Source organism: Hylaeus volcanicus, chromosome 3 (assembly GCF_026283585.1).
Source record: "Hylaeus volcanicus isolate JK05 chromosome 3, UHH_iyHylVolc1.0_haploid, whole genome shotgun sequence".
In the NCBI taxonomy this organism is placed as follows: Eukaryota; Metazoa; Arthropoda; class Insecta; order Hymenoptera; family Colletidae; genus Hylaeus; species Hylaeus volcanicus.
The window spans coordinates 22,334,542-22,362,506 of NC_071978.1; the positions used below are offsets into that span (position 1 = coordinate 22,334,542).

General features: G+C 35.9%; 6 protein-coding genes across 16 annotated transcripts in view; 4 read left to right on the top strand and 2 right to left on the bottom strand.

The window, feature by feature from the left end:
* Positions 1-4: 4 nt before the first annotated feature.
* LOC128873942 (DNA polymerase eta-like) lies at positions 5-3,483 on the top strand. Its single transcript, XM_054117997.1, has 8 exons — positions 5-121; positions 325-538; positions 618-752; positions 840-1,048; positions 1,112-1,278; positions 1,356-1,579; positions 1,677-1,800; positions 1,878-3,483. The coding sequence occupies exons 2-8, from the start codon at positions 402-404 to the stop codon at positions 3,282-3,284; spliced, it is 2,403 nt and encodes an 800-aa protein (XP_053973972.1). The 5' UTR covers positions 5-121; positions 325-401; the 3' UTR covers positions 3,285-3,483.
* A 439-nt stretch (positions 3,484-3,922) lies between these two features.
* LOC128874254 (probable ATP-dependent RNA helicase DDX49) lies at positions 3,923-5,769 on the top strand. Its single transcript, XM_054118797.1, has 6 exons — positions 3,923-4,074; positions 4,145-4,338; positions 4,428-4,772; positions 4,849-5,021; positions 5,092-5,447; positions 5,519-5,769. Exons 1-6 carry the CDS (start codon positions 4,017-4,019, stop codon positions 5,755-5,757), a joined length of 1,365 nt encoding a protein of 454 aa, XP_053974772.1. The 5' UTR covers positions 3,923-4,016; the 3' UTR covers positions 5,758-5,769.
* Positions 5,770-6,103: 334 nt separating this feature from the next.
* On the bottom strand, positions 6,104-8,567 carry LOC128874255 (transmembrane protein 53-B). 6 transcript variants are annotated; one of them, XR_008456610.1, is made up of 7 exons: positions 8,380-8,567; positions 7,443-7,560; positions 7,091-7,363; positions 6,741-7,009; positions 6,484-6,661; positions 6,215-6,418; positions 6,104-6,132 (listed from the first exon to the last, which is right to left on the bottom strand). XR_008456610.1 is itself a non-coding variant. In XM_054118799.1 (6 exons), the coding sequence occupies exons 1-6, from the start codon at positions 8,550-8,552 to the stop codon at positions 6,278-6,280; spliced, it is 1,083 nt and encodes a 360-aa protein (XP_053974774.1). In that variant the 5' UTR covers positions 8,553-8,567; the 3' UTR covers positions 6,127-6,277. The 6 variants fall into 6 exon arrangements, 5 of the variants coding, with proteins under 5 accessions (XP_053974774.1, XP_053974773.1, XP_053974777.1 ...); XM_054118799.1 differs by having other exon boundaries at positions 6,127-6,418; positions 7,091-7,294; XM_054118798.1 differs by having other exon boundaries at positions 6,127-6,418.
* A 14-nt stretch (positions 8,568-8,581) lies between these two features.
* LOC128874252 (E3 ubiquitin-protein ligase SH3RF3-like) lies at positions 8,582-17,884 on the bottom strand. 4 transcript variants are annotated; one of them, XM_054118790.1, is made up of 13 exons: positions 17,067-17,884; positions 16,876-16,990; positions 16,712-16,810; positions 16,496-16,632; positions 16,294-16,420; positions 15,857-16,180; positions 15,497-15,789; positions 15,113-15,423; positions 14,841-15,052; positions 14,576-14,715; positions 13,913-14,080; positions 13,324-13,437; positions 8,582-13,241 (listed from the first exon to the last, which is right to left on the bottom strand). In XM_054118790.1, exons 1-13 carry the CDS (start codon positions 17,525-17,527, stop codon positions 13,058-13,060), a joined length of 2,685 nt encoding a protein of 894 aa, XP_053974765.1. In that variant the 5' UTR covers positions 17,528-17,884; the 3' UTR covers positions 8,582-13,057. The 4 variants fall into 4 exon arrangements, with proteins under 4 accessions (XP_053974765.1, XP_053974764.1, XP_053974766.1 ...); XM_054118789.1 differs by having other exon boundaries at positions 8,583-13,241; positions 14,576-14,718; positions 17,067-17,881; XM_054118791.1 differs by lacking the exon at positions 13,913-14,080 and having other exon boundaries at positions 8,583-13,241; positions 14,576-14,718; positions 17,067-17,880.
* Positions 17,885-17,955: 71 nt separating this feature from the next.
* On the top strand, positions 17,956-23,046 carry LOC128874253 (splicing factor, suppressor of white-apricot homolog). Of its 3 annotated transcripts, XM_054118794.1 has the most exons (9): positions 17,956-18,072; positions 18,620-18,832; positions 19,700-19,869; positions 19,963-20,165; positions 20,244-20,466; positions 20,717-20,799; positions 20,876-21,046; positions 21,168-22,459; positions 22,665-23,046. In XM_054118794.1, the coding sequence occupies exons 2-9, from the start codon at positions 18,636-18,638 to the stop codon at positions 22,825-22,827; spliced, it is 2,502 nt and encodes an 833-aa protein (XP_053974769.1). In that variant the 5' UTR covers positions 17,956-18,072; positions 18,620-18,635; the 3' UTR covers positions 22,828-23,046. The 3 variants fall into 3 exon arrangements, with proteins under 3 accessions (XP_053974769.1, XP_053974770.1, XP_053974771.1); XM_054118795.1 differs by lacking the exon at positions 17,956-18,072 and having other exon boundaries at positions 18,689-19,137; XM_054118796.1 differs by lacking the exon at positions 17,956-18,072 and having other exon boundaries at positions 18,692-18,832; positions 18,914-19,869.
* A 2,467-nt stretch (positions 23,047-25,513) lies between these two features.
* Positions 25,514-27,965, top strand: part of LOC128874256 (inositol oxygenase) — a 6,857-nt gene continuing 4,405 nt past the window's right edge. Inside the window, exons 1-2 of the mRNA XM_054118804.1 lie at positions 25,514-25,672; positions 27,126-27,309. Of these exons, the coding sequence (XP_053974779.1) occupies positions 25,655-25,672; positions 27,126-27,309 (202 nt within the window). The 5' untranslated portion in view covers positions 25,514-25,654. The remainder of the gene's footprint in view (positions 25,673-27,125; positions 27,310-27,965) is intronic.

A 27,965-nucleotide genomic window follows, 5' to 3' on the forward strand; every position in this document is an offset into this window, starting at 1 on the left:
GCTGGTCATAAAATAAATGAAACTGTTATATAGTGGTAGCAATGAGTAAAGATACAAAGTCTACTTCAGTCTACTCATTATAGTTCAATTATGCGAAATAAAATAACTTTAGGAACGACAAGTTAGTATTAAGTTTGAATTCGTGATCATTCATGACGTCTTCGAGAAACCGCGGTTAAATTGTGTAGTTTGTTTATATATTTTTGTGTCTGTGTTTACCTTGCGATGTAAAAGTTTTATGTGTACAATATTATTTATATTATGAAATTTAAATAATGTTTATATAAATGTAACTATGAACATTCGTTTATTTATCAAATTTAGATAAATGGATTTCTAAAACACCAAAATATTTTTAACCTCCGACTCACAACAAGTTTAAATGCACGAAATCATTTGCAATGGCGAATTCGAACGATAGAATTATTGTTTTAATAGACATGGATTGTTTCTTTTGTCAAGTTGAAGCAAAATTACGACCAGAATATGCAGGAAAACCACTCGCTGTTGTGCAATACAATCAATGGAAATTAGGAGGGTAAGAATTTCTAATCAACATAAATTACCTTTTAGTAAAAAATCAACATTTAATGATATATCAATTTGCTCTTAATCAGAATAATTGCTGTCAATTATGAAGCAAGAGAATATGGTGTTACACGACATATGAGGGGAGCAGAAGCTAAAGAAAAATGTCCAGATCTAATTTTAGCTAGTGTACCATGTCTTCGTGGGAAAGCTGATACATCAAGGTATGTTGTACAATCATTTATTTTATATACAATCATATAAACAATTAAAGAGAATAATTGTAATTACTAAATTAAATTTTTAAACAGATATAGAAGTGCTGGTCGTGAAGTAATTGATGTTATAAAAACCCACTCCAATATAGTAGAAAGAGCTAGTGTAGATGAAGCATATTTAGACCTTACCGATGTTATTGACAAAAGTTTACAGATAAACTCTATTTCCCCAGAAAATTTAATAACACAGCTATCAAATACATTTATAGTAGGATACTCAGAAGTTGGAAAGAATGATGAAGGTAAGGAAGAAATTATCAATGAACAAAATTTGCACCTGATATAATTGTATTATATAATTTTAGAAGAGAGAAGTAAAGGTACAAAAACTTGGATATTAAATATTTTTGAAGAACTCGAAGATGTACAGGCTCAAAAACTTGCGATAGCTGGTGTAATAGTTGAAGAATTGAGAAATGATATATTTCAGAAAACAGGATTTAGATGCTCAGCTGGCATTGCACAAAATAAGGTAAAGTGATATTTCTCCTTCAAACATTACATACATATAAGATTTCAAAGATCTCATATTATATTTTATGTTCTTAGATATTAGCTAAATTAGCATGTGGATTACACAAACCAAATCGACAAACAATATTACCTGCTGCTGCGGTATCGTCGCTTTATTCAACATTACCAATTAAAAAAGTTAGGAATCTCGGCGGAAAATTTGGAGATGTTGTTGTTGAATCTCTCAATTGTAATGTTATGGGTGACTTACTGCAGTATTCACTGCAATATTTACAAGAACGTTTTGATGACAAAACGGGGTATGCTTCTTAATGTTTCTTTAGGTGCATTATTTTATCCCACCTATTATATACCAACAATTACTATTCTTGTTTTTTAATAAGTATGTTTATGTAGATTATGGTTATATAATATCGCTCGTGGTGTAGACCATGAGCCCGTTACTATGCGGCTTGTGTCAAAGTCGATCGGAGCGTGTAAAAAATTTCCTGGAAAACAAGCTATTACTTCGTTAGACGTGGTAAGTTAAACAGTAAAATATGAACGAAATTGTAACACATGTATAAATGGATACAAAAAGCATGATTTTATTTGTAGTTACAACATTGGGCTGGAGAATTGGCAGCAGAAGTTTGCGAACGTCTCGAACAAGACCTCGAGGAAAATGAACGACGCGCGACACTACTTACGATATGTTATCATTATTATCAAAACAAAAATGTAGTATCTCAATCACGTTCTTGTACTTTAAATTCATACAAACCAGAAAAAATGGCAAGTCGTTGCGTGGAAATGATATCTAAATCAACACAATGTCCAGTTGCGTATATAGGCCTATCGGTTGGTAAATTTATACCTGCTAAAGGTAGCGAGAATTTCATGAATTTTTTCAAAACGAGTAGGTTAGAACATCAACAGAAAACAAGTGTTCAACCAAGTATAGAAGTGAAACACACGGAATCAACAAATAATACTATTGAAACAGTAATAGATAATATAAACAAAAATACCAATATGAATTCTAATGATAATAAAATGGAGAACCCATCAAATAATAGAGTAAACGATGTTGCCAAAAACTGTAAAAGTAGCGTGCAGTTAAGTGAACGAACTCCTGATATGGAAATAAATTGTTCGCCTACTACTAGAAGATTAAATAATTTAATTACGTCATTGAACCAACCAAACAAGAAGAAAACATTTCATGAAAGAAAAGATAGTAACTCTAACTTAAACGAGTCCTTAGACCAAGACCAATTTAAAGAATCATTTTTTTTGAATGTTTTTAATCCAAAAGACAGTAAGATAAAAGACACAGCTATACATGAAACTGATTTAACTGAATTCAACAAAGATGAAAATGTTGGTAAAACTGACAATGATTATAACAAAAGTGAATCTGGTGAAATAGACTTTGATACAGCACAGTGTAGTTCTAGTGAATTTGTACAAACATCCGCGAACGTAATAATAAAGGAAAATAGTAGAGCGAGTAATTTTCGAAGTACTATAAAACTAGAAGAAATATTTCCCGATTTAAATGATATTGATCCGAACGTCGTCGTATTGCTGCCTCCGGATTTACAAAATGAAGCAAAATTATACATAAAAAAACAAAGTAAAAAAAACAATACAAGAGAAACTGTAACAAAGAATACAAAGATAAAAAATAAATCTAAAAGTAATGTTTCGAAAGGGAAGAAAAGCAATGGCATTTATAATTTTCTAGTTAAAAAAGATCCAACTAAAGTTATCGATGTACCATCCGTACGTTGTTTACAATGCCATGACACAATACCCGTATCAAAATATGATGAGCATTGCGACTTTCATGTAGCTGAAAATTTGCAAAAGAAAATAAATGATACGATGCTAGAAACCGCAAGAGTAAAAAGAAAAGTCGATACATGTGACATAGACGCTAATTCTGTGAAACGTCGTTCAAACGAAGTTATTTTAAAACCAGAAGAAAATTATAAACCTACAACGTCGTTTCTATCGTAATTATTTTTATAAATATTAAAATGTAGATAAATATAATTTTTTAAGTGTTGTAAATATTCATTGATTTGAATGAATTTGTATAAATTGGAAGCAAAATTTACGATGTATTTTTATAACTTTAGAGTGTTCTTTACATTGGTATGTAAATAACAGTAATTCTCATGCAAATTGAGTTGAACTAGAAATAAAGTTTTTAATGAAAACTTATAAATTGTCGGTATTTGCCTGTTGTGTAACTATTCGAGATACATAATTTATTGTAACGTAGTTTATCGCACTTATGAATGCATAGTGCAATAGTTCAGTTGCATTAGTATAGGTGAGTGGTATATACTAGTGGCGCCATCGGTGGAAAAGCGTCCAAGTTTATAGCGAACGTAGTTCTCACTCCTGTTGCTAGATTACGCCACCATTTGTGGTTCTCATCGCCATCTAGTGTTGAAGGGACCGAACTAATTTTCGGAGTTTGTTCAGCGCCTCTATCGGGAAAACGCCTAAGTTTGTCGAGAAATAGTTCTAACTTTTCATACTAGATGGCGTAATTAACTAATTTTTTTACCAACGTCATCTGGCGTCAAGAGTGAGAACTATTTTCACTATAAACTTGGGCATTTACCACCGATGGCGCCACCAGTGCGAAGACCCAGTGTTGTGCTATATTATGTGGTGCCATGTGACAACGTGTATTATTTGTAAATAAACTAATCTTTTAATGAAATAAAAACAGAAGTCATGACATTTTCCGAATTAAATTTAAGCTCATGGATTGTCAAGCAATGCAATTCCATGGGTAAGTATCGATTTAAATATGAACGAATGTAAAATAACGAGGAAAATTAATGCATCACCGTCTTTTATAGGTTTAAAAAAACCTACGCCAATTCAAGAAAACTGTATTCCAAAAATTTTAGCTGGCAACGATTGTATTGGTTGCGCAAAAACTGGTAGTGGTAAAACACTTGCCTTTGCACTTCCTATTTTGCAAAAATTATCTGAAGATCCATATGGCATTTTTGCCCTTATTTTAACCCCTACCAGAGAGCTTGCTTTTCAAGTACGTCTAACAATACAACTGTTCATTACACATTATATCTATAATTTTTCATGTTTGCCAAAGATTATAGTAAGAACTTTCATCCATAGATTGCAGACCAATTCTCAGCAATAGGAAAATCTATCTGTTTAAAAAGATGTGTTATAGTCGGAGGAATGGACATGGTTGTACAAGGCTTAGAGTTGTCAAAGCACCCACACATAGTTGTCGCAACTCCAGGACGTTTGGCAGATCATTTAGAGAGTTGTAATACATTTTCTTTAAAGAGAATTAAGTTTTTAGTTTTGGATGAAGCTGACAGACTTCTAGGGGGTCATTTTGATGATCAATTAAAAACTGTATTTAATGCCTTGCCTCAGAAAAAACAAGTTCTTCTTTTTAGTGCAACAATGACAGACACTCTTGATAAAGTGAAACATATTGCATCTGGAGAGGTATTATAAAATTTTATTGAAATATAATATTAAATTCTACAAACAAGAAATATAATATTATTGATTATTTTTGAAGGTCTTCATATGGGAATCCAAGGATGATTCTGGTACAGCTACAGTAAAAGAACTTGATCAACGCTATGTGCTTAGTCCAAGCGATGTTCGCGATTCTTTCTTGGTTGAAGTAGTTAGAACATTTCGAACAACCAACAAGGATGGATCGATAATGATATTTACAGATACTTGCAAGTAAAATGCAAATATTTGTATGCATTATTTTCGTTTATATTCACAGTACTCATGGTATATTATTTCCTAGGCATTGTCAATTGTTATCCATGACATTAAACGAAATTGGTTTCAAAAATGTAGCTCTTCATGCTATGATTAAACAGAAAGATCGTCTTGCGGCACTTAGCCAGTTTAAGTCAAATCATATAAAGATCTTAATAGCTACAGATGTTGCAGCAAGAGGGTTAGACATTCCTACAGTTCAATTAGTTATAAATCATATTGTGCCAAATGTACCGAAGGAATACATTCATAGAGTTGGTAGAACAGCTAGAGCAGGCAAAGGAGGTATGGCGATTACTCTGATAACGCCATACGACATCAAATTGTTGCATGCCATTGAGGATGCCATTGGGACGAAATTAACAGAATATAAAGTTAACGGTAATATATTTTAACATTTTTTATCTAATGAATAAAAAGAAAAAACATATTACAATAACATTTTTCAACAGATAAAGAAATAGTTACGATCATTACGCAAATATCTGTCGCTAAACGAGAAGCTGAAATGAAATTGGATGAAACAAATTTTTACGAAAAAAAAATAATCAATAAACGCAAAAAACTAATTCTCGAAGGGAAAGATCCAGATGAAATCGAGGAGATTTTGGAGAAATATAAATCTAGTAAATCGAAGAAACAAAAAAGGAAACTTGTTGATAGTACTCATAATACAGATAAGTCTGATTAACTTTTATTATTTGAAAAAATGTATATAGTATAAATGAAACTGTCGCATAACAATGATTAACTAACACTGAATGTATAAACGGTACATGTATATATTGTATGAGGACAATCGTTTTGTAAAAATGACTATGATCGATATTAAAAAATGTAAGAAAATATACGTTTGTATAAATTTCTATATATTAAATATTAATTTCGTTGAACACGTATACAATTCCTACAAAATGTATAGTCTATAAAATATTTTTTTTTACCTCTTTAACTAAGCATTGATACTTCAAAATCTTATTTTTAATTATTGCACAATAAGTGCTCCTATTATAACCAAAAAGACATACACACTTGAATATGACTGAGTACAAATTTATAGTCGGTTCTAAATATAATATAATTGGCATTAATCTTTTTTAAAATTAATTCGTACAATAATTGAATTAAGGAAGTACATATTCACTGACCTCATAACATGTAATTTCAAATATCAATTAAGAATGTAAGTAATTAGGCATTAAATCGCATATTTAGAGTCGCGCTCTCATCTTTTCTTCGTTTTGGATTAAATTTAATTCGTTTAAGAAAGCATAAAGTTCGCCAACATACTCTTTTGGATATCTCTGAAAGTGTCCAACATGCGGAGAATCCTCGAATATTTTAACGTAAGTCTGAAACATATAATGTCCAAATAACGAAGTACATTTATATTATTTTTCATATTTGCATATATTACCTTCACGCCCAAACTATCCCATCGATCGCGTACTTTCATATTATTAGTTATTGTACCAACAGGATCCACTTTACTTACAAAGAACAATGCAGGACTGTGTACTATATTCGAATGAAATAATTGACTAGATCGTTTATAGTATTGAGTAGACGATTTGTAAAATGTTCTCATGTGAAATCTGTGAATCATTTTAATGCATTTGAGATAATGACTATTTGGAAATATTTAAAAGTACCTAAAATCAAAGATCAACTTACTCTAGATATTTTTGTACCATATTTTGTAACACCTTATTTTTTGGAAATACAGCACGCGGAGTGCCTATTGATAATTCTGACACATCAGCCAGACTGTCCCAAACCTGACCAACAATTCTATCTAGCACATTACCATATTTTTGACTATCATTTTGAAATATATCTATTACTTCTCCCCACATATATCCACCCACTGAAAAACCATGTAATAGTATTTGCTGATAATTTTCATTTGCTAGTAAGAAATCTAATAAGTCTTTGGCGACTACCTGAAACAAAAAAGGTGTTACATGTTTAATTATAAACTAGAAATAATAATCTATTTTGTTTCTTTTGTTTCACAAACATACCCTTGATCCTGATATAGGCCACAGTAGTTGCCAAGGAGTTGTTGATACCAATGCGACATCGAAACCTTGCTCTGTGTATAAATTGAGAAACTTAGTGATATGTTTACGGTTAGCTAAAAGCCAACTGAGCATAATTAACAGAGGTCTTCTTTCTGCATTTTTAAGATTCTGAATCTGGCCATCTGTGGTTTTTGCTCGATTATCCTGTGTAATATGTTCAATATTCTTTGAGACACGATGGCTGGATAGTTTACATGCCAATAAAAACAGAGTCTAATTAGGAAGGAAAGATAAATTAAAATATAAAAATTAGTAAAAAAAATAAGGCAACAAAGTAGCAAATCAAAATTACCAGGTTTTTTTGCTGGTTTAATAACTGAGGTTGAGCATAGGGGATCAATCGTGTCCTTGTGAGGGTAGATGATAAAATTCTCCCAAGGATCATTATTGCCAGCAGAAATCTACCCACTCTACAATACACTCAATTGTTTTATAGAAGATTTTTATATAGTCATAACGTGATGAATTCATAAAAATACATAATCGATTTAATTATTTTTACAATTGACTGTAATTAGTGAATTGATCTTGATTATCTCCATCATAAATTAAAATTACAGGTTAGAACTTAACGATCATTCGACTTCATTGTCGTTAATTTCTGGTCTATTTATTTTCGCACTCAATCATGCGATTGAACAGAGTATATACATGGTCGTTACTTAGAATCAATTGACTCGCTTCCTGACATTTTTTTTTACTGTAGTCAATATATTAAACTCCCCTCCTGTGCGCGCACTTACTCTCTTTGTCAGCAAGAGTAATTCCGCGCGAATATCAAGTTCCATTGGTTTATTCGGATTTCAGATTTATATAATGCTTTGTGACTAATATGTCAACCAAAAGGTACAGAAGTCATTATGCTTTCCCCTACTTTAATTACACATTGTATACTTATCGAAAATGATAATGTTTACTATCTTAATACAGGAATCTCTTTGTCGAGCAAAGTATCTTCAAACAAGTAAGTAATATACATTCAAAATTAGAGAACAATAAAACGATTGTGTGAAAATAAATTTCTTCGCTGTAGAATACATTCTTCACGATGTCATTTAATCGTTATGTTTCTTCATTGGTGTTTGTATATTAATATGTATTATGTAAATACATCAACTATTGCGAAAAATCACTGTGCATTAATTGTACGAATTCGAATGTAAAAGTCATTTTTAATGGGATGTATAATTACTGTGAAATATGAATAAAAAAAATCGAAAAGAACTTACAGCTGCTTGGTGAATGTGCTAAATTTCAGCACTGCGCTGGCTACGAACGGACAGTTACGGTGGCACACTGACAATGAACAACATTTAGGTCTCTTACAGCTTGCAGCAAAACGGATTGGTTGGTATGCACTTCGCTTTCTGCATGCGATGGATAATTCTATACTGCGTGGCATGTATTGCGTATCTGACGTGGGATACGAAGTACAAAACGAATACTAATAGCCCATTGTTTTGAGCAAAGATAAAAACTATTTTTGAGCAAATATTACCTTTTTCACTTAGGAAAGCGATATATACGCGAATATCGTATTTAACTTTTGTATTAATATTGTTTTAATGTTTTAATAGTATTACCATGTATTCCAGAATAAATACAGGTTCCTTATCAACCATTGTTCCGAATAAAAAATATTTAGAATACAGCTTTTGCATATATGGACTTCCGTGGATGGATATATATTACACTATGCATTAATAAATCAATTTTTATACAATTTTTTTTAGTTGAAATCGAAAGGAAGGAATATTAAAAGCATTATCTATTTATTTATTTTTTCTTGTTAAATAATGCAAACGAAGCTCGATGTAAAGTATCATATCTTTAATTCAGAAAAATGTTCACATGTATACCAAATTTGATTGAAATACATTCGGCTGTTTTTTAGACGTGAACTAACATCCACATACAGAAAGGAAAATTTTGAAAATACATTGCTAGTTTTGACGTTAACGCTTCTGTTTTATCTCGTAATTTGTTTGTTTGTAATATTTGTACAGCTACGACGAAGATATGTATAGATAGGCTCAAGGAGAACAAACAGCAACACTGGCTTAAATAAATAGTACAATTTATAAATAAATGAACAGAAAACGTAATGATACAAAGTTTATCGTAAATTGAAAGCAAACAAATATTTTTCGTAAGATATTTTTGTTTAAAAAACACATTCTATATGCTTTTTGAAAAGTTAGTTATGAACGGTATTATTTTATTTGATTAAGTCAGAACTTTTTCAGGTACAATAAAATTTATTGGCAATGAATCACTTACATTGTTACAATAGGGAAAGAAAATCATTCATAGATGTAACGTTTTACAATAGTTATTTGTAGAATTTTATTACACCTTTTATTATTTAAATGTTAATTCTATGGTATGTAAATTACGCTGGGCATAATATGGAGACGGATTCGACGTAATATTGTGTGCTTGTAACAAAGAAGAAAGTACTAAGTAGCATGTGAAACGAATGATCGATAGAAACGTCTATCTTAGATAGATTAAAAATTACTATAACGAAATTAACAAAAGATTGTTGACTGGATTTGAATATCGTTCATATATAAGTAGGTAATTTTGAAAAGTGTCTACGATTTTGTGCCTACGCGTGTTTCGCTATAAGCTCCTCCTTATGACAAAATTGTATGTTATAGAAAATCAAATATAATAATTACAATTTTTACTATTTATTATACTATATCGTCGTAAAGTATATTTAAAGTTTCTTGCTGCACCATCGCATTTTATTTACAATTCTAAATGATGTCTGATTTATGCTTTTTTTATTAAGCCAATGTCATGTCTCGAGTTAAAATGATAATGAATTCAATAAAAAAATCATAAGATTCAGTAGGGTCCATTCCATTACACATGAATGCAGACTGTTATTAGTTATATTACTATTTGAAATTGATCTATTATAATAAAGTAATGTTTCCTTTACAAGCTATTATCGCTATTAATAATAAATTACGTAATTCCTATGTTATATAAAACACATACATATAAATACATTTTTATGAGGTGTATGCTACTGAATATGGATATACATCTTCCTAGCGCCAGAGGAAGAAGAAGAATAAAATTATTAATGTTGTATAATGTATAATGTCTTCTATTAATGTTGCTAAAATGTTTAGCAGGGCAATACTTCTTATTTTTGTCACAAAGTTTTTAAAAATATTTTTTTCCCCGTAAAATTTGACTATTCATTTATTACGAAGTCATACATATTTAATGAAATTTGCGACGTAAAATAATTAAATACGTAAATAATAACAATGATAAATATACTAAAGTAAAGAGGTGATCTCGATGAAAGAGAATAGTTTATTATTCTCCAAATTGCTGAAACAAATGTTACTTTTCTTTCATCCGTTCTTCTCTTCCTCTGTGTCCTATTTCTACATTATATATGTATAGGATGTGGCATCTAACGCGATAATCCTACTATCTTTCTTCTGACAATGGAAACCATTTGAGAAAGAAATATTTTAATTTTGGATGGGTGAATGCTTGGCAGTATATTTATTTGAAAATTACGTTTTTTGAAATTGAAAGTCATCGATGTTTTGTTTGAATAGGACTACATGGAACTGGCCATGTTGATACAGGTCACTGAACTCTCTTCGATGTTAACTAGAATACTATGCACAAAAAATATATAATGGTTAAAAAAAAAAAGTTATCAATGACTTTCACATTTCGACAAAAATTACCCTAACTTGCGTTCATATTTCTTTTTCCATGACAACAATTCGATATGTGTCAACGAAAACGGCGATTTTCGGGGTGATAACGTTAGAAGCCAAATCTCGTATGTATATTGAGATATAGTATGATAGTAAACATTTATAAAACAGTTTATTGCAGTGTTTGAAAAACACAAATTTATAAATTAAATAAATTACATTATATATAGAAAGATAATACATGATCAGACTTGTGAGTGCTTACTGAATTTTTAGAAACTGCTAATATTATTTAATGTACTTTTGTATGTACTATCCTATGAATAAGCATTGCTTAAAAACAGGCATAATTAAAATTGTTACGATAACGATACTAACACGTATAGTTGTTATAAATGTTGTGCACGATTGTAGATAATATGTTGCTACGAGCACCAGATATATTAAATCATGGTCAGCTACGTAACATTAAAGATGAAGAATAAGGTCGGTCGTTACCGACGATAGTGACCGATTAAACTGTCATCAGACGTTTCTCGGAACTTCAAAGAATACAGTTTTTGTTATATACGTTATGATGTTGAATGCGTGTGTTAGATGTGTCGCACCTATGCAACTGGCACTATCAACTGTCGCAACTCAGGTGGTGGCTTTAAATGTGTCTGGCATTCTACAAGTAAAGACCCCTAGTTATGATGCATGTGGGAGAACAGGACACTTTGAAAAGGACTGTCGCATGAAGGGAAAGTGCCAGGGAAATTACAAAAAGTCAGTGTAACATTTATTCCACCACGGGAGAGAAAGATGAAAATTTTAATTGAAATTGGCATTTCAAAACATGCGAGGAGTTCTTTGTTGTCCAAATGGTTGAAAATGGAAAATAAACATAAATTTGCACCTAAATACTGATCGTTACTCGGCCTCTGGAAGCACATTACTTTAACTTTAGTAGTTTCTTACAGTTTTAGCTGAAATTGGCTATTTGTGTATCTTCTTATACACGATTGTGTATGTACATGCATTGTAAATAAGAAAAAGGATATATGTCTACTTATACGGTATAGTTATAAGGACGATTTTACTAGAAATAGTAAAGATGCGGCTCAATTTTCTGCTAAAGACTACTTAACGGAAATGTACATTGTGCAGAAATATAGGCCAGTCTTTGATAATTACATATTTAATAAAATTGTCATTTCATGTCTTTGAGTAACTTGAAATTAGTACGTAAGTTTAGATATGTTTTTGTACAAATAGAAAGTAACTTAACAATGAAAGAACAACAGATTCTACGAAAATGTTGTATCATTCCATATACTTAGGAGTGAAAATCTTATTATTTAAAGATAGTGTAACATGTATTTATAAAAGGATATTCGTCAAAAAAACTAACCTTATGAAGATAGAAAATGGCATAATGATAAAGATATTTGAAGTTCATATTTTACATACAACTCTAATGGTATCACAAAACATGCCACATAAATTCTTTAAAAGCAACAACTCAAAACTGATCAAAGGAAACCTTAACGAATCCAGTCTATTATCTTCTTCACAAAACTGGATCTTAAATAACAATCCTTCGGTATCAAAAAACAAAGATTCATAGAATAGTAATACGTAATTCAATAATAATGTTTGCTTCATAGATAATGTAATTTTAATCATTCTCATTTTCGCTGAACTAGCGCATACAAACAAAGATTTGAAATATAAATACATCAAATCAACATCATAGATTCTTAGTCCTATTACGAATAATTTACTTGATTTTATACTAGTAAAAAAAACAATAGAATAATAAAGTTTCCATTTTAAATATTCTTGTTCAAATGGCAGTTATCGATATAGCACAATCTCTTATTTTCTTATTAGTTCCCTCGTTTAATATAAGACCAATGGTAGTATATATTTTGAATAATTTCAATATACTTAACGTGTGTTACGATTTCAAAAATTATTCATCGTAATCGCGGCAGAAAACTATGTGAACGTACTGCACATAATATACACGTGTATATATTCAATACAATGTTTAGTACATTGCTATACAAAGCAATTTTCATTGTTTAAATTATACACTTACCCTTGTACCGACAAGCGTACCTCAAATAAAATCGAAAAGTGACTCGGGATAAGTTACTTTTGACTTTTTTGTGCAGAATTATATACAGGTTTCTAATACCAAATGACCTTGCGACGTATCTCAGAAGGCCTCAACGAAACTCGCTGGAAAAAGTCCTGTGCGACCCGTTCTTTGTTGTGTACCCTTATACCAACCATCATCGCGCTTTTTATGTACATAAATAATGTCTCCAACACGAAGTTCTAGTTCGAATTCACTGTTAGGTGGATATGGCACGATGCAGCGGAATCTGTATACTCGCTCTCTGAAGAAACGAAGCGGTTATTGGATTAAATTATAGGACAAACAAAGAGAATTATCATTTTGGCGAAGTGCAAATTTTATACCGTTCACGAGAAGGTTGCTGTTTTGTCTGTTTCCCCATACCAGCATCTAAAGAGTTGCTCTTACGGTGATGATTTCCGACTGTCGTACACACCATTCCACCCGATTCGCTGGATCTATTAACGTTTAAAAAAAATGTGAGACCAAACGTAATCGGGTGGGTTACACGAAATATTTATTAATTATATGCAGTGGTTATGAATCGAATGCACGAATTCTAAACTAACGGGCAAACTTTCAATAAAAATTGGTGATCGTAAAATAAAACAATAGAAGCAATTAAAAAACGTGACTAAGTAAAACAGGCGTGAAACATAATGCTTTAATGCTATCCACATACTAAGCATTTATAACATAAAAAGGTTTTACAAATTTCTGTGAACATACTTACCTAAACATGGCATTTAATTGTAAATGTTAATGTAGACAAACATATGCACCACACAATTATTATATACACAGTAATTTGCATAAAAGGCAATATTGAATTACCATTTTATATATGAGCTGAACAAATATATTTTACTGCGAACGCTAACGTTTCTGTTACTGTACCCGACGAATAACTTATAATTACAAGCAACGACTAACCTCTGGAGGATCGAGACCGGTAAAGATGGTCTCTCCTTGTATTTAAGTCTTTGTGAAGATGTGACGTGCCCTTGTACAGAGCCTGGACACAAACGATGATGGTTGTTTGAAGCATTTAATTCCTGCGTGGCTCCCACCTGTAGCAACTGACTTGGGCAAGATCCCGATCTAATTTTAAATATACCCACCCAACCCACCCCCCCATGTAGAATTAGACAAATAATTCAAGACGTGCAGCTCATATTGCCTTAAAAAAAAATATAAAAAAAAAGAAAAGAAAACGAATCGAGATGAAACTTAATACTTTATACTATTCTGTACATTATACGAATGACCTTCTAGTTTTTTTTCATTGTATGCACAAGCATCAAAATTCATGCAGTGATTTCAATAAACGTAAAAAGTGTATACCTGCACGACACATAGTGAAGGTACATACACACACATACATATGTGTACACAAAATCAAAACGAACTTGAATAACAGTACATGCGAATTATTAATAAATCGTGTTAGGTACGCTATTGACATGCAAATTATAATTAAGGATCATTAAATTCATTTATTAGAAATTGCGTTATTATTTCGATGTGTTACATTTGACGCGTTATACTTGTATAAAGCGTGGGGCTGTCGTTTTTGTAACAATATAGAAATCTTACCGAACGTGTACTGGGTTGATGGAGTTACCATCGTCGAACACAGGATTGTCCATTGAATATGTAGTGGGAGGCGGAGATTTTGATTTCTTGATATTAGTTAATCGACGCATTAAGGACACACATTTATCTTTTTTCTCCTTCTGCTACGATTTAAAAATACAAATATCGATTCATGGTCACGTGATAAGAATAATGATTCCTCGGTAGATATTGCAAGACCAAATTTATATTAGTCAAAATATGATTAAACGATCTATGAACATACCTTTTCAGTATTTTTGGATGCAGTAGCAGCAGTGGCAGGGGCAGAGGAAGGAGACGCAACCGCGCGCAAAGTACTGTTCGGGCTTCGATTCATTTCAGTTACGATGGAAGAAGTAGCAGCGACAGTTGCGATGGAACTACTATTACTGATTCCAGAAATAGTAGTCGTAGTAGTCAACGATTGCGGTAAAGTTACCTGTTTCCCAGGTGAAGCTGCAATATAAAAACGTCTCGTACTGTTGATATCGAACGGTTAATATAATTATTACGTACAAATATTCGATGACATCACAGCGCTGTGACTACGTCCAAGTGGATTCACCGGATTTTGTTCACTGTGTCGAGGAGGACTTTTCTCCTGACTTTGCGTTTGACTTTGACCGTGCCAAGACGACGATACCACCGAAGAAGGACTGATAGCGCGTGGTGGTAATTCAGGTGGTAGCAATGTACGTGGATTATAAGGCTGTGGCGTGGGTCGTTTATTTTTGGTGTATATCAAGGTAATCCGCGACTCGGTCGACGATGGAAAGTTCTGATGTTGTCCTGTATTCGGTGGTCCTCGGCATAGACTACGTTGGCATCTGTGCAAATATATAGCCGTTTAAAAGATTAAGAAATTATATCGCGAATATAGTTGGGTAATGCTTCACGTACTTAGCAGGAGCAACATAATTTCCAGGAAAGACTCCACATTTCTGAGTACGGTTAGAAGTTCCTTTAAACCAGCCGTCCTGACAACGTTCCATCACCATATAAATTCCACCTTTCCTTAATTCGAGCTCATCCGCTTTCTGCGGTTTGTATGGGTACAACGCTATGTATGCAGCAGGTAAATGACTATTGCTGGTCGTGGTAGCGGGCAAACTTTGCGACGGTTGCACGAAGACGAGATCGCTACTACCACTTCGTCTGTGTCGAAGGCTGTGATCCACATCGCTGGCGCTAGTCTGATAAACGATAAATTTATAATAATTAAACCTCGATATTTTGTAACATATAAGTGAAAATTCTTACCTGTAATGGGGAGAATGAATCGTTGCTGCATCCGCTATTGCTGTTTCCAACAGCATTGTCCACAGGTGGACTAAGTATTTCAGCGCTGTGTCTGTGGTGGGGATGAGCTTGATGACCAGTGTTAACAGCAGTGAAGCTATGACGCTTGATATTGTGTCTATTTCCAACTGCTGGAGGAGATGTTGCCGGGCTGCTAGGGCTGCTCGGAGCGGTGCTAGAACTACTAGAAGTACTTGAACTATTGGGAGTATTTGGAGTAGTTGTTGAAGAACTACCTCCAGACGATACATTGGAAACAGTATCGGAAACGGGTAAAGCTGTATTCTGTTGAAAGATATATTAGGAATTAGTATATTTCTTCTTACTTATTTTATGTTATGAAACAATTCTCATTAAAAAAAATGTTAACTGATAGAAGTTTAAAAATATTACGAAACCTGCATAAGTTGTGGCCGTGGTTGACTTGTTGTTTGTACGTTACGCGAATGATCGGTTGGTATTAGGGGTGTAGTTTCTTCATTAGTAGGAGTTGGGGGTGCTAATCTTGATGGACCAGGTTGTACACTAGACAAGAAAAATACAATCATCATAGACATAGACACAAGCATTAACTTTACTCTGTAAACTCATAAAAATTACTTTGTTGAAAGTTTCATTAAAGCTCTTGCCACGCTATTCAGCTCCACAAAAGCCAATGGGAAGATGCCAATTCTATCCAAAAGTTTTCCTTCTGCCCAATTTTCATCCACTCTTCTGATAACACTAATTACTTCACCCTATAAAAAAGTATTTATTTTCCTCGCATTCTAAGGACAAAATGTTATATAGAATCAGATAAATTTACAATCAGGTTACCTTATTAAATGTAAGGCAGCCATCCTCATCATCATTTGTCATCCTAAAATCATAGAGAGCTTTGCATTGAGGAACATGTGGCGTCAATGGTGTCATTACCTACAACACATAATTAATTAAAGTAAATACAAAAGCAATATTTGGTAAAATATTCGAAACAGTACCTGAACATAAGACAATGGAAAAACTCCATAATTGTTGGCACTCTCTCCAAAGTACCAATTGTTATCAATCTTTTTCCGAAGAATGACAATGTCACCCTTCTTAAAAGACAAATCTCTGAAATATAAAATGTCTGGTAAGCTTTTCAATTATATGAAAATAATTAAAATGACAAGAAATTATATATTATTACCCCGGAACTTTTGACATGTAGTCATAGATTGCTCTACCATACGCCTGGTTGTGTACTTGAACTTGCTTGGCTGCAGCATTAGCATGTCTCACCGGTTCATTCGCGAATGTGGTAGCCGTAAGACTAGTAGTTACGATAGGAGCTGAAGTAACCTGATGCCCACCGAACAGTCTCTGTGGTCCTGAGTTGCTTTTAGTCACAAATTTCGCCGTTTGTTTGGGAGCAGCATTGCGCATTCCTTCCAAAATACGCATCAACAATACATTAGGTGGTAGATCATCCACTTTAGCGTCGACCAAAACACGGCATTCGGGACATCGTAATTCTCGATGGGTACTGACAATCTCCTCTAAGCATTTCTTGCAGAAGGTATGCTGACAAGGTAGCACTTTGCTCGATGTATCCAACCGTTCGAGGCATACCGAGCATTCCAATAAATCGTTCAACATGCACTCGTCCATTCTGACGAGCTTTCGATCACGTTCACTTTCGAAGATACTTTTCAGTTCGTGTTTCCCTGCACCCGTTTTCTCGGTACGTGCTTCCTCTTGCTGCCTCTGATCTTCCCACGCGTCCCGTCTTTGTTGCACCCATAGACCGCCATACACCTGACGCACTTACCTCTCCATGTAACAGGCGATAACGTAACTTAACGAACGAACATAGTCCACCAGTGAATCCACATCGCGTGCAAATACGCGGGCATGTTACCTGATATCTTCCGTAACTTTCGAACGCTACTTTTCCATCCTTTCATTCACCGCAAAACGGATACCTCTCGTTAAGTGCGTCGGTATACGCGCTGTCATCCTAGTGTTCGTTATATCGCACGCATACACGCGCACGAATCAAAACCATATCGATCAATCGGGACTCTCGTCGATTGCAGTCGATTCTAAAACAGGCCACAAATGCTTTGCAAGTTACGTATATATATGTTCTGTAATCAAGGATGTTACTATGGAGGATATTTGTAGCGACTAAAATAAAGTTTGCGAACGGAAAGGTAAAAGGAAATTTACTTTGAAATTCTGCTAAATATACGCCATCGATAGGGTTTACTTTTGACGGTTGATTCTGCTTCGAATGTGAAGCAATGTGAAGTAGTAAAATTCCATTTTTTCGAGAAATTTTATGCAGAGAACTTGCGAGAATCAGTTGCTGTTTATAGTCGTTTGTAGTCCTCTGGTGGCAGACTGGACAAGTATAGAGGCAGTGACGTACCAACATTTTTTGTGCCTTTAGGCAATAAATTATTTTACTACGTTTTAATCTATGTTATTTAAATAAAGTATCCAAAACATTGTTCATATGGCTAGAATTCCTCCTCAAGCTGGGACGTATCGAAATAACAGAATATGTCGAAAACGATATAGTGATTATGAAAGGTTTAAATAACCCTGTCTAGTGTTTTATGTATTAGAAGCTTATCGAGGAGGGGAAGAGGTTCAGTTATGTTTCAGATCGTATTCCCCTCAAATGGCAAGAATTAATGAACACGTGTGTATACAAGGTTGAAGTAGTTGAACGTTACTCGGTTATTCCTTCCATAGGTTCAGTAGTTGGAAAATGGCGGCATCGAAAAGTCAGCGTTGGATGGTAGATTCCGGGATTCTACGTAAAAAGAATGGAGAAGAGGAGCCACAGGAGCTGTTGGTGTTTGGATATAGCTGCAAATTATTTCGAGATGATGACAAGGCGAAAATGATTGATCAAGGAAAGCATTTGATACCATGGATGGGCGATAGCACGTTGAAAATAGACAGGTCCGTTTCCCTAACCTAGACAAAATTTATCATCTAGGATATTTAATTATTGCATAAACGCACCGTACGTGTAACCTTTAGAAGAACGATGTCAGACAGAACTAAGCAATGTGCAGCTGTTCAAAAAACGCAACCACGAGTGGTTAACGTACGGATAAGCAATCTGGAGACTGTTTAAGGTTTCTGCAGGTGTCTTGGCTGCGAACAGGTGGTGTGGAAGCGCGGTATACGCGCTCTACACGACCGCAGAGCAGCGTGCTCTCGCGATGCTGGTGCTTATGGCTGACCGTCGGTGCAGCAGCAAGGTGAGACACAGCGTAGAGAGACAAACGGCAGCTGACGGTTGTATGTACTACAATCGCTCAGCATGGTATGTATTAGCGTTCTAGATTCGGCTTTACCTGGCATAAACACCCAACGCGATTAATGTTATACATGGTACGGATAGCTTTATTACATAAAATATGCAGTTATGGTGTATCATATATTGGATCATTTGAAATCTATTACTTGGGAAGAAATATTAATTGCTCACAATTGAGTAAACATTGTCAAGGATATCCTGAATTTTGTTTGCATATTCTAAAGCATCAAGTTGTTACTAGCATCTAGTCTACGATACCTTGTGTATATCTTCCTGTATAGTTTGTAGTCATGGATTTGTACAATGAAAATGCATAATGCGATAGTAAACAAGACAAATGTAATAGAATGTCATTGAGTTTTGTATAACTATTCTATTTCAGCTGAATGACTTTGACATGGGGTTTGCTTCGCGGCATAACTTTCAGATGCCGAGATCATCCAAACAAACTCTCAAAAAACACGCCACTTTCTTACCTTAATTCGGTCATTGTATGTGTATAGGTACGATGGACGCGGAGCGCTGGGGGACTTAAGGATATACGAACCACCAACAGGTGGTTTCGACCAACGAACGATCCTTACAGAGGATGAACTCAAAGTGGAACAGCTATGCGACGAAGAACGGTATCGATCTCTTTACAACAACGACATGGAAGACGCTGTATACCAAGGTAGGGTGATCTTGACGCGTAAAACACCGATCTGAGTAAAAACATTGAGGGAAAACGTTAAGAAAGTGTTAACATGACGCGAAATGATTACAGAAGAAGAAATGAAAAGACTGCATCAAGCCCTGGATTCAGAGAACTCGTATGGTCAGGTAGCCTATAATTACAACGAGGAAGGGAACGGTCAGAAAATCACATGCGAAGATTCGCAAAGTCCAAAGCAATCGGAAGGTTCTCAGGAAGAGGATCAGGCTTTCGTTCCACCTCCTGAGCTGGAAATTCCAGAGGGTATTTCACTGGTTCGTTGAAAGTACAAAGTTCTCGCGATCGACGAAACCACGAATCCATAAAACTTACGCTGGGTGTTTCTTCAACAGCCGGAAACGCAGAAACTGAACGCCATCATAACGAAAACGGCGTTGTTCATAAGTCGCCAAGGAGGTCAAATGGAAATCTTGATTAAAGCGAAGCAGGCAAACAATCCACAGTTTTCGTTTTTGTCGATAGACGGACGGCTACACCAGTATTACAGATACATACTAGATGCGATCAAGACCGGAAAGTACAATCCCGAAAAGCAGCCCGAAAAAGAAGAATCCGGTACGCATATTGTTTTATTTAAGACGACCATCTTGTGGTAATGTTGATTTTTATATTATCGAGTTGAAATGATTGAAGCAACTTAAAGCAGGATTTGATTACCCACATCTACTTTGAATTCTACTTAGTTTTTCTTGCCGTAAGTACTTCTACGCATATTTGTTAATGTACACCGATCTCTGTGTGACACGTAGGAAGTATTAGCGAACATGAGCGTGCACATTCTATTTGTCATTCTTTTTAATGATAGAACCTGAAGAAGGATCGTCGGATCAGGATGACGAGCCGTATCTCCATCCGAGTCTGGCGCCGTCTTTCACCAAGATTGAAGCGGTACGTCTCAAAGGGATCAAATTATAATATTATATCTATTATAATTGATCTCAATAATTTCTATTTATGTTTATAGGCTCCCAGTATTCCGAGTATACAGTATAAACCGTCCGCGGATTGTGCTTATTCGATGCTCGTGAATAAAATCACTGGAAGGCCGCCACCGTCAAAGATGTCGCAGGTTCCTGAGACTCCTGTTCAGTCAGCGGTTCCCACCTTAGGATACTATCATCCCGTGCCAGGGCAGGTAAGTCAAGGGCAATATAATGTTGATATCATATTGCAATGGCCAGTGTTCAATGACAAAGCGATCGAATGGAGGCTAATTGAAATGTAAACACCCTTTTATGTCTTTCATGGTTCAATAGGGCTACAATCCTTACCCAGCACCTGTTCAGTACTCCCATGGTCCGGTGGCATACGGACCGAACGGACAAATACAGTCGCCAGGTCATCTCCCAGCCGTAACCGTACCACCATCTGCGATCGACCCGGCTGCGGGGCATCCACTAACCATCGACTCACCCGTGTCCTTGGTCCCTTATGGATCCACACCTCAAAAGCAATTGAGCAGACCTTCGTTCATCGTGCCACCGGCGGACGTTCAAATAGTCATCGACAAAATGGCTAGTTACGTGGCGAAGAACGGTAGAGACTTCGAAGCGATCGTGAAGAACAAAGGCGATCCAAGGTTCAATTTCCTTGAGCTGTCGCATCAATATCACGGGTACTACGCGCACAAGTTGACGATCTACGAGGGCGCTATCAACCCTAAAGTATTAACGGAAGAGGAGTTGCTGCAGAAACAGGAGCCGCTGGAGGAGAAGCAGAAGAAGTTAGAGGAGCTACAGAAGAAACAGCAGCGAATGGAGGAAGTGCAGAAGAGGGTGAAGATGATACAGGCGAAAAAGAAATGCGACACGAGGACGAAGCAGACCGCGACGGGAACCAAGCAGATCACCACCGTGTCGTTCTCTATTAAGAAGCCCAAGGACGGGGAGACCGGGATCGAGAAACGGAATGCTTTGCCTTTGGAGGAGAGCGATGACGAAATGGAAAATGAGAACAAGGATTCAAATTCTAAACCCAGCTCTCCTCAAGGTAGCGAGCAGAACTCTTTAGGCGTCCTAGGGATGGATAAAGACGCGTGGAAGCCGGAGAAGAAGTCGAAGAACGAGGAGAAGGAGTTGGTGGATCTTACCGATGAGATCCTGGAGGATTGTCAGAAAGAGATCAGGCACAAGCAGGCAGAGGACAGAATCAAGGATAAATTGGTCGCGGCAGCAAGAGACAAGCTAGCAGCTACGTCTAGGGAGAGACAATTACAGTTGGAGAGGAAGAAGAAAGCAGCAGCGTTTTTGAGTCAGATACAGACTTCCGTCCTGTCGAGAGCTAGCGGAACGACTAGCCAGGGTACGCGAAAAGACGACTCCGACGAGGTACATTCTGTCCCGTCACCGTCGCCCTCGCCGTCGTTTGACGACGTGAAATCGTCCGATTCGAGGACCGGTGGTAACTCGTTGATGGATAGATTGAAGAGCGCTGACTTGACTGGCAAGAGGTCCAGGCCAAGATCGAGGAGTCCCAACGGGAGTCGAGGTCACGCGGATAGACAAAAGTATCACAAGAGGCACAAAAAGAAGAAAAGTTCTCACAGAAGGTATTCGTCTTCCTTTTTTTATCGACACGTCTGGTGATCGATATAATAGATAGTTTATGTATACAGAGTGTAACCAAGGATCTGACTAGGGACCGAATAGAAAGTTTAATTCCTAACTCTTGAGGTAGTGGTTTCCAAAATTGAGTTCGAAGTTCGGAGTACTTGATTACTAATATTTTTCTTTCTGCCTTTTATTAAATCGTAGCAGTCACGATAGTCCAAGCAGTTCTCGGTCGCACAGATCCAAGAAGAGCAAGAAGACCTCCTCCAAGCATAGATCACGATCGCGAACACCGTCCAGGAGACACCAGCACAGTGCGCGACGAAAGGGAAGCAACTCGTCCTATTCGGACTCGAGCTCGCCATGAATTTGTACTTCGGTTGACTTTACACGTGTAAAAATGTATATACATGCACATACGTAAGTATATAACACATGCATACATACATATACACATACATATACGCAATATATGTATTAGCGTGCGTGTCCGACTATTATCGCATCAACGATGATTTTAATACAACTTTTGTCCACGGAAAAAAAAAACATCATTGAATAATAAAATGTAGTACGATTACTCTCACATATATCGCTCCCACCCAAAAATTACCGATTCGAATTAGAATAAGAGAGTACATTTCACGTAGATAGGCTTTAAATAACCATTCGCTTGAAAAAAACGTAAATAAATAAGAACAAAATGCTCTTCGCGACGAAGACGAAAATATTTGGATCGTTTACCGATTGACGTAATTGATTACGAAAGAAGAGTTCATGGGAGAATATCATCGATGACACTGAGATTTCTCTCGCGAGGTCAAAAATTGCAACGAAGGGTATCTTACGTTTAAATTACCTAAATTAAGGGGTATCTCAATTTAACGCAAACAGCTTAACTTGCAATTAATTAAAGTAAAGATAACAAACATTATGTTGCTTAGGAAACTTGTCAATCGCCGATGAAGCGTATCTTATAATACGACCTGGCCTATCTAACGAAAGCATCGATCGCAGCGCGAATATTAAAGGTTATCAAATCAAAGTATTCCACGCGCTCGCGTACGCAGCATTGATAAATTCATCGTGTGAGTACGCATCAATCGTTTGCGGATACATCGAATACATCGACCGCGATATATTCAGTGGAGAGTTTTTTCCATACGTCTTCGTCTTTCCTTTGCTCCCGCATACACCCGTTCACGTCCCTCTAACTGCCCCGTCGATTGAATAAGTAATAGCTCTTTCCATGTTGCATTCGCGGCATGGAAATAGCATCGACATTTTATGCACTTAACATCGATAGAATATAGACTGCCCCAGGAGTTTATTTCTGTTTCGCGCGAAATCAATTGTCGCCTAATTGAGTTTAATGTATCATGAACGCGCGGTTTCAACTACGCAGAAGTCGCGTGCGCCTCGCGCGAGGTACGCGCGGCCGAACACCTGTTTCAACATTTTTACGTGACGAATAGTTTGCGAGGAAAGGCATTTAACGTCTGCTTTTTCTTATTTATTATTAATTTATTATTCCGTATTAGTGGATAATGTATGCATCAGGACTGTCAAGCTATTTAAATTGTTTTAAAGAGGCTGTTAATAATTCTTTTTGCCTTGGGGAGAGAAATATTGACTTGTGAAACCGTCAGATAATTGAGACGTATTTTAAACAATAACAACTTTTAGTTCGATAACCTCAGGTTTTACCTTTCCTGAAAATATATATACTTTTCTAACATTATTCCTTCTAATAGATTACCTTCTAATAGATACGTAAGTATTAGGTTGTCCCAAATGTTTCTTTCGTTTTATTAATAATTAATACATACACAATATTTTATGTTTTATGTTACATTACAAAACTGTGTACAATTCATTTCGCACCATTACTGTTACAGCGTCAATGTCTAAAAAACTTAGATTGTCTATTTATATAAACACTGCCACAGAAAATAATTGAATGCAACTCACGAAAGGAACTTTTAGGACAACCTAATATAACGCTAACTACTCTAAAAACATAAATTTAAGAAATGTTCTAACAATAACGCAACGTTAGCAATTTTTAGCTCCAAGAAAAAAGCGAACACTCGCACGTGTTTGACTCACATCCATAATCTCGAATTATCCGAATTTTTACATCGATAACCATTCAAGATCTGAACACGATTCTCGGGAACAGATGCGTATCGGGATTAATGAGGCTTTAAAGTATTATCGATTCACGGCCGAATGGAATTTTTATCCCCCTTGTTGCGCGTCGAATGGACCACGCTTCCCCGAAGACTTAATCGCCCACGGAATAGGACAGCCTTTCACGAGTCGAAAGAACAAAAAATCCTAACACGGCGACAATTTTGTCCATATCGCTCTTAGGACAATCCAAGCATTTTTTTTCGTCGAATGAAAAGTGCCATTCATCGATGCGCGACTGTACAGCCGTTATCTCGACGCGTCTTTTTTTTTTTCGCACGATTACCTCCGTTGTTGCTTGCATAATGGCGTTCGTAATATCGTTGTGCCTCGATAATTGCGAAATGTGATTTCATTTCCGTCCAAAAGAGATCATCATTCAACGGAAAATTTATGCAATGAACAGAGTTGGGAAAATTTAATTCAAAATAAACAATTAAAGTTCCAGATCCGTTCGTCGAAATAGAAACTGGCAGGATGTCTTCTTCTTGTAGACGTTAAAATCGCTCGCCACACGGTGAACACCGGAGGGATTGGATCGTATCTACTTCCACGAATAGATTTGGAATTTATATTAATTATGTAATTATCTAGAAAAGTATCGAGCACCCTTACGCTAATAAAAAATGTGTTTCCGAGCTCGTAACGAGCCAGCTGGACTGTGCGTCCATTGTTTGCGCGGGAGGAGGTCTCGTTGACGGAAACCAAGTACCCATAGATCATCCGATTATTTTACGCGACGGTGGAGTAACGCTTTGGTAGTGGAATCGTTTATTCCACAATATTTTTTTAATCGTATACGTTCGACTGTTTAGAAACCGCTCGCGTTTGTGTTGGTTTGAGATAGCGTGCATCTTACATACACACACGTGACCACACTTCGATCAACCAGAGGCCAAGGGTGAATTGACTCAGATTTATAAGTTAACTCGATCTCTTGGGACTCAGTCAGTCAGTGTTGCATTCCCAATACCAGCCGCAATATACCCGTGTAGACACAGATGTCGGCCAAGACGATCGTAAGTATCGCCGACGAACGCGTCGATAGATCAACGACACCGTTCGTTGGGGCACGTTTCCTCAGTCGTTCGTTCTCGATCAAACGATCGCCACCGCTGGATCGTTCTTTTTTTTTCTTCATTTTCATTTATCCTCTTCCCTCGATCTTCTCTCGATCATGTTTGCTGCGCAAAAAAGGGAGTTAATCTTGAAGCTATTCATTCTCTTCTCTTTTCAATTATTTATTTATCTACTTCATCGATGGGCACCCTGAGATGATAATAAATTACAGTGGAGAGTGCAATTATTTATCGAGTGATGCAGGTTGCTGATACTAAGAGAAAAATACGTGCGAAGTGATCGATGAACGACAGAATTACTAAATACGTTTCATCGTGTATCAATCATGCTCGAGGGAGAACAACAATTTCTCAAAATAAGAGATTTCAATTATCGCAGGATGAATTATTATTTAAGTATGTAAGATATGTACAGGTGGATTTGTTATAAATAGAACGATAGGTCTCAATGTGCAGTACAGAATGTTTCCTCAGTGCCTAAGAACCTTTTTCCATTTAGAGTGTATTTTCTTTTAAACTGGACATTGATATAGTCTTTATAGAAATAAAAATCTAATACATGTATCGACAACAATTTTAGTAGAATTGCAACCTGCTGCGAAATCACTGTAAAATTGACGCACCATATGGAAAGAAACAGCAATGTTTCAAATTCTTCAAAGATTCCACACCTATAACTTTCTCGTTTCTAAATTGAAAATTTAAAAAAGTTGCTGCAAGTAAAGAGACGTATTTGTCATATTTTATAAACGAATAACCACAAGATTTTAAAACATTGCTTTCCATCTCTGAGTGGATCCCTAAGCAAAGTAGATCCTGAGTAGATCCTTAAGATCCTTTATTTCCTCTGTTTGAACAATTCAACACGTAGATCACTGTAAGCGATACTTCATCGACGTAACGAAGAGATCTATGGAGATCGCGAGACCAAATGTCTCCGCGATGTCCTATCGGTGAAAAGACAATCGAAAGTGGAACGAACGATGCCATCAGAAGTAACAAGTCGTTACGAACGAAACCTTTGTTTCCCAAAGATAAACGATGAAGATTTACAGAGGCAAAGGTACTACCTTTCGACAGTGTTCCTCAGAAGTGGGATCAAGATGATTACTTAGAGGGAAATTGAAGTACAGTGAATTCTTTCAAAGTGACTTGGAAATTGTGACACAACAAGGGTATTGGAAATTTCAAATAAACAATGGTCGATATGGTTAAATTGAATAAGTGATACGCAACGAGAGTTTTTGTATACGTCACGGTGGAAGTGGATCGTACAATGAATCTAATATCCATAACTCTGTGATGTTTCGATAGGAGAATTTCGACAATTATTATAATTCAGAGAATCTCTGAAAGGATTCACTGTAATGACGAGAGATTCGTTTGATGACAGCCGCAGTCGCAGAGGCAGTCCATTCTGGACCCATCGGAGAAGTTGCGTCCAGAGGCAGTCTACGATGGGAAACTGCAGAGTCAGTTCAGGAATTTCTCGGAGGACCACACGGACCCCATAAAGGCCCGTGTTCGGAAAACGTATCATCATATGCACACCAATCAAACCGTGGAGTTCGTCAGATGTGAGTAATACAACAAGAAAGAAATGGATAAATGGATCTTTCTGTTTGTATATGGACAATAGCTACACTTGTATCGATTACAATTTTACAACTCCAATCGTAACAGCCATCCAAAGACAAGCCTTTGACTACCACAAATAAATAATAACTTCTTTAATATATAGAATAGTTACCAATCAAAACTGACTTCTTCTTCCTTACAATATCAATGTATACTTGCGTCAAACTTCAATAATCTACGTCTAACATTATTATTTGTAAAAAATCTCCAAAGAAAGTATCCTTAAAAAGCTTTTTCAAAACTCAAGCAACCACAGCAAACTATTTCAAAATCCAAACAGCTCTTCAAACTGTAGTCGCTTCAACGACTTCTAAAAATCTGTAGTACTTCCTGGAGAGGTCCTCCGACGCCTACCTTTGCTAATTTGCTGTATGCAAGCCTAAGAAATTTATAATAAGAATAGCCTTCTTTTTTAAACTTTTAAACTCTCTTGTGGTTTCCCGGTACTTTCGCTCAAATGAATAGCCATCTAGCGGTGAATGGCCGGAAGTAATTTTAGGAGTTTGGTCAGCGCCTCTATCGGGAAAATGCTCAAGTTTGTCGTAAAATAGTTCCCCTGTCGCTCATAGATGGCGCCACAGAGTCTAATACCGAC

What these genes read in the sequence shown, in the direction of transcription:
- LOC128874252 (XM_054118789.1), bottom strand. Translation starts at nt 17,527, where the DNA reads ATGGACGAGTGCATGTTGAACGATTTATTGGAATGCTCGGTATGCCTC. An exon ending in TTCCATTGTCTTATGTTCAG is followed by an intron (nt 16,811 to 16,875) that starts GTACTGTTTCGA and finishes TATGTGTTGTAG; the next exon opens with GTAATGACACCATTGACGCC. An exon ending in CATCCAAAAATACTGAAAAG is followed by an intron (nt 14,719 to 14,840) that starts GTATGTTCATAG and finishes TTTAAATCGTAG; the next exon opens with CAGAAGGAGAAAAAAGATAA.
- LOC128874255 (XM_054118798.1), bottom strand. Translation starts at nt 8,552, where the DNA reads ATGCCACGCAGTATAGAATTATCCATCGCATGCAGAAAGCGAAGTGCA. An exon ending in GGCCTATATCAGGATCAAGG is followed by an intron (nt 7,010 to 7,090) that starts GTATGTTTGTGA and finishes TTTTTGTTTCAG; the next exon opens with GTAGTCGCCAAAGACTTATT. An exon ending in GGGATAGTTTGGGCGTGAAG is followed by an intron (nt 6,419 to 6,483) that starts GTAATATATGCA and finishes TATATGTTTCAG; the next exon opens with ACTTACGTTAAAATATTCGA.
- LOC128874254 (XM_054118797.1), top strand. Translation starts at nt 4,017, where the DNA reads ATGACATTTTCCGAATTAAATTTAAGCTCATGGATTGTCAAGCAATGC. An exon ending in ATATTTACAGATACTTGCAA is followed by an intron (nt 5,022 to 5,091) that starts GTAAAATGCAAA and finishes ATTATTTCCTAG; the next exon opens with GCATTGTCAATTGTTATCCA. An exon ending in AACAGAATATAAAGTTAACG is followed by an intron (nt 5,448 to 5,518) that starts GTAATATATTTT and finishes ATTTTTCAACAG; the next exon opens with ATAAAGAAATAGTTACGATC.
- LOC128874253 (XM_054118794.1), top strand. Translation starts at nt 18,636, where the DNA reads ATGGCGGCATCGAAAAGTCAGCGTTGGATGGTAGATTCCGGGATTCTA. An exon ending in GGAAGACGCTGTATACCAAG is followed by an intron (nt 19,870 to 19,962) that starts GTAGGGTGATCT and finishes AAATGATTACAG; the next exon opens with AAGAAGAAATGAAAAGACTG. An exon ending in ATCATCCCGTGCCAGGGCAG is followed by an intron (nt 21,047 to 21,167) that starts GTAAGTCAAGGG and finishes ATGGTTCAATAG; the next exon opens with GGCTACAATCCTTACCCAGC.
- LOC128873942 (XM_054117997.1), top strand. Translation starts at nt 402, where the DNA reads ATGGCGAATTCGAACGATAGAATTATTGTTTTAATAGACATGGATTGT. An exon ending in GGGAAAGCTGATACATCAAG is followed by an intron (nt 753 to 839) that starts GTATGTTGTACA and finishes ATTTTTAAACAG; the next exon opens with ATATAGAAGTGCTGGTCGTG. An exon ending in CTGGCATTGCACAAAATAAG is followed by an intron (nt 1,279 to 1,355) that starts GTAAAGTGATAT and finishes TTATGTTCTTAG; the next exon opens with ATATTAGCTAAATTAGCATG.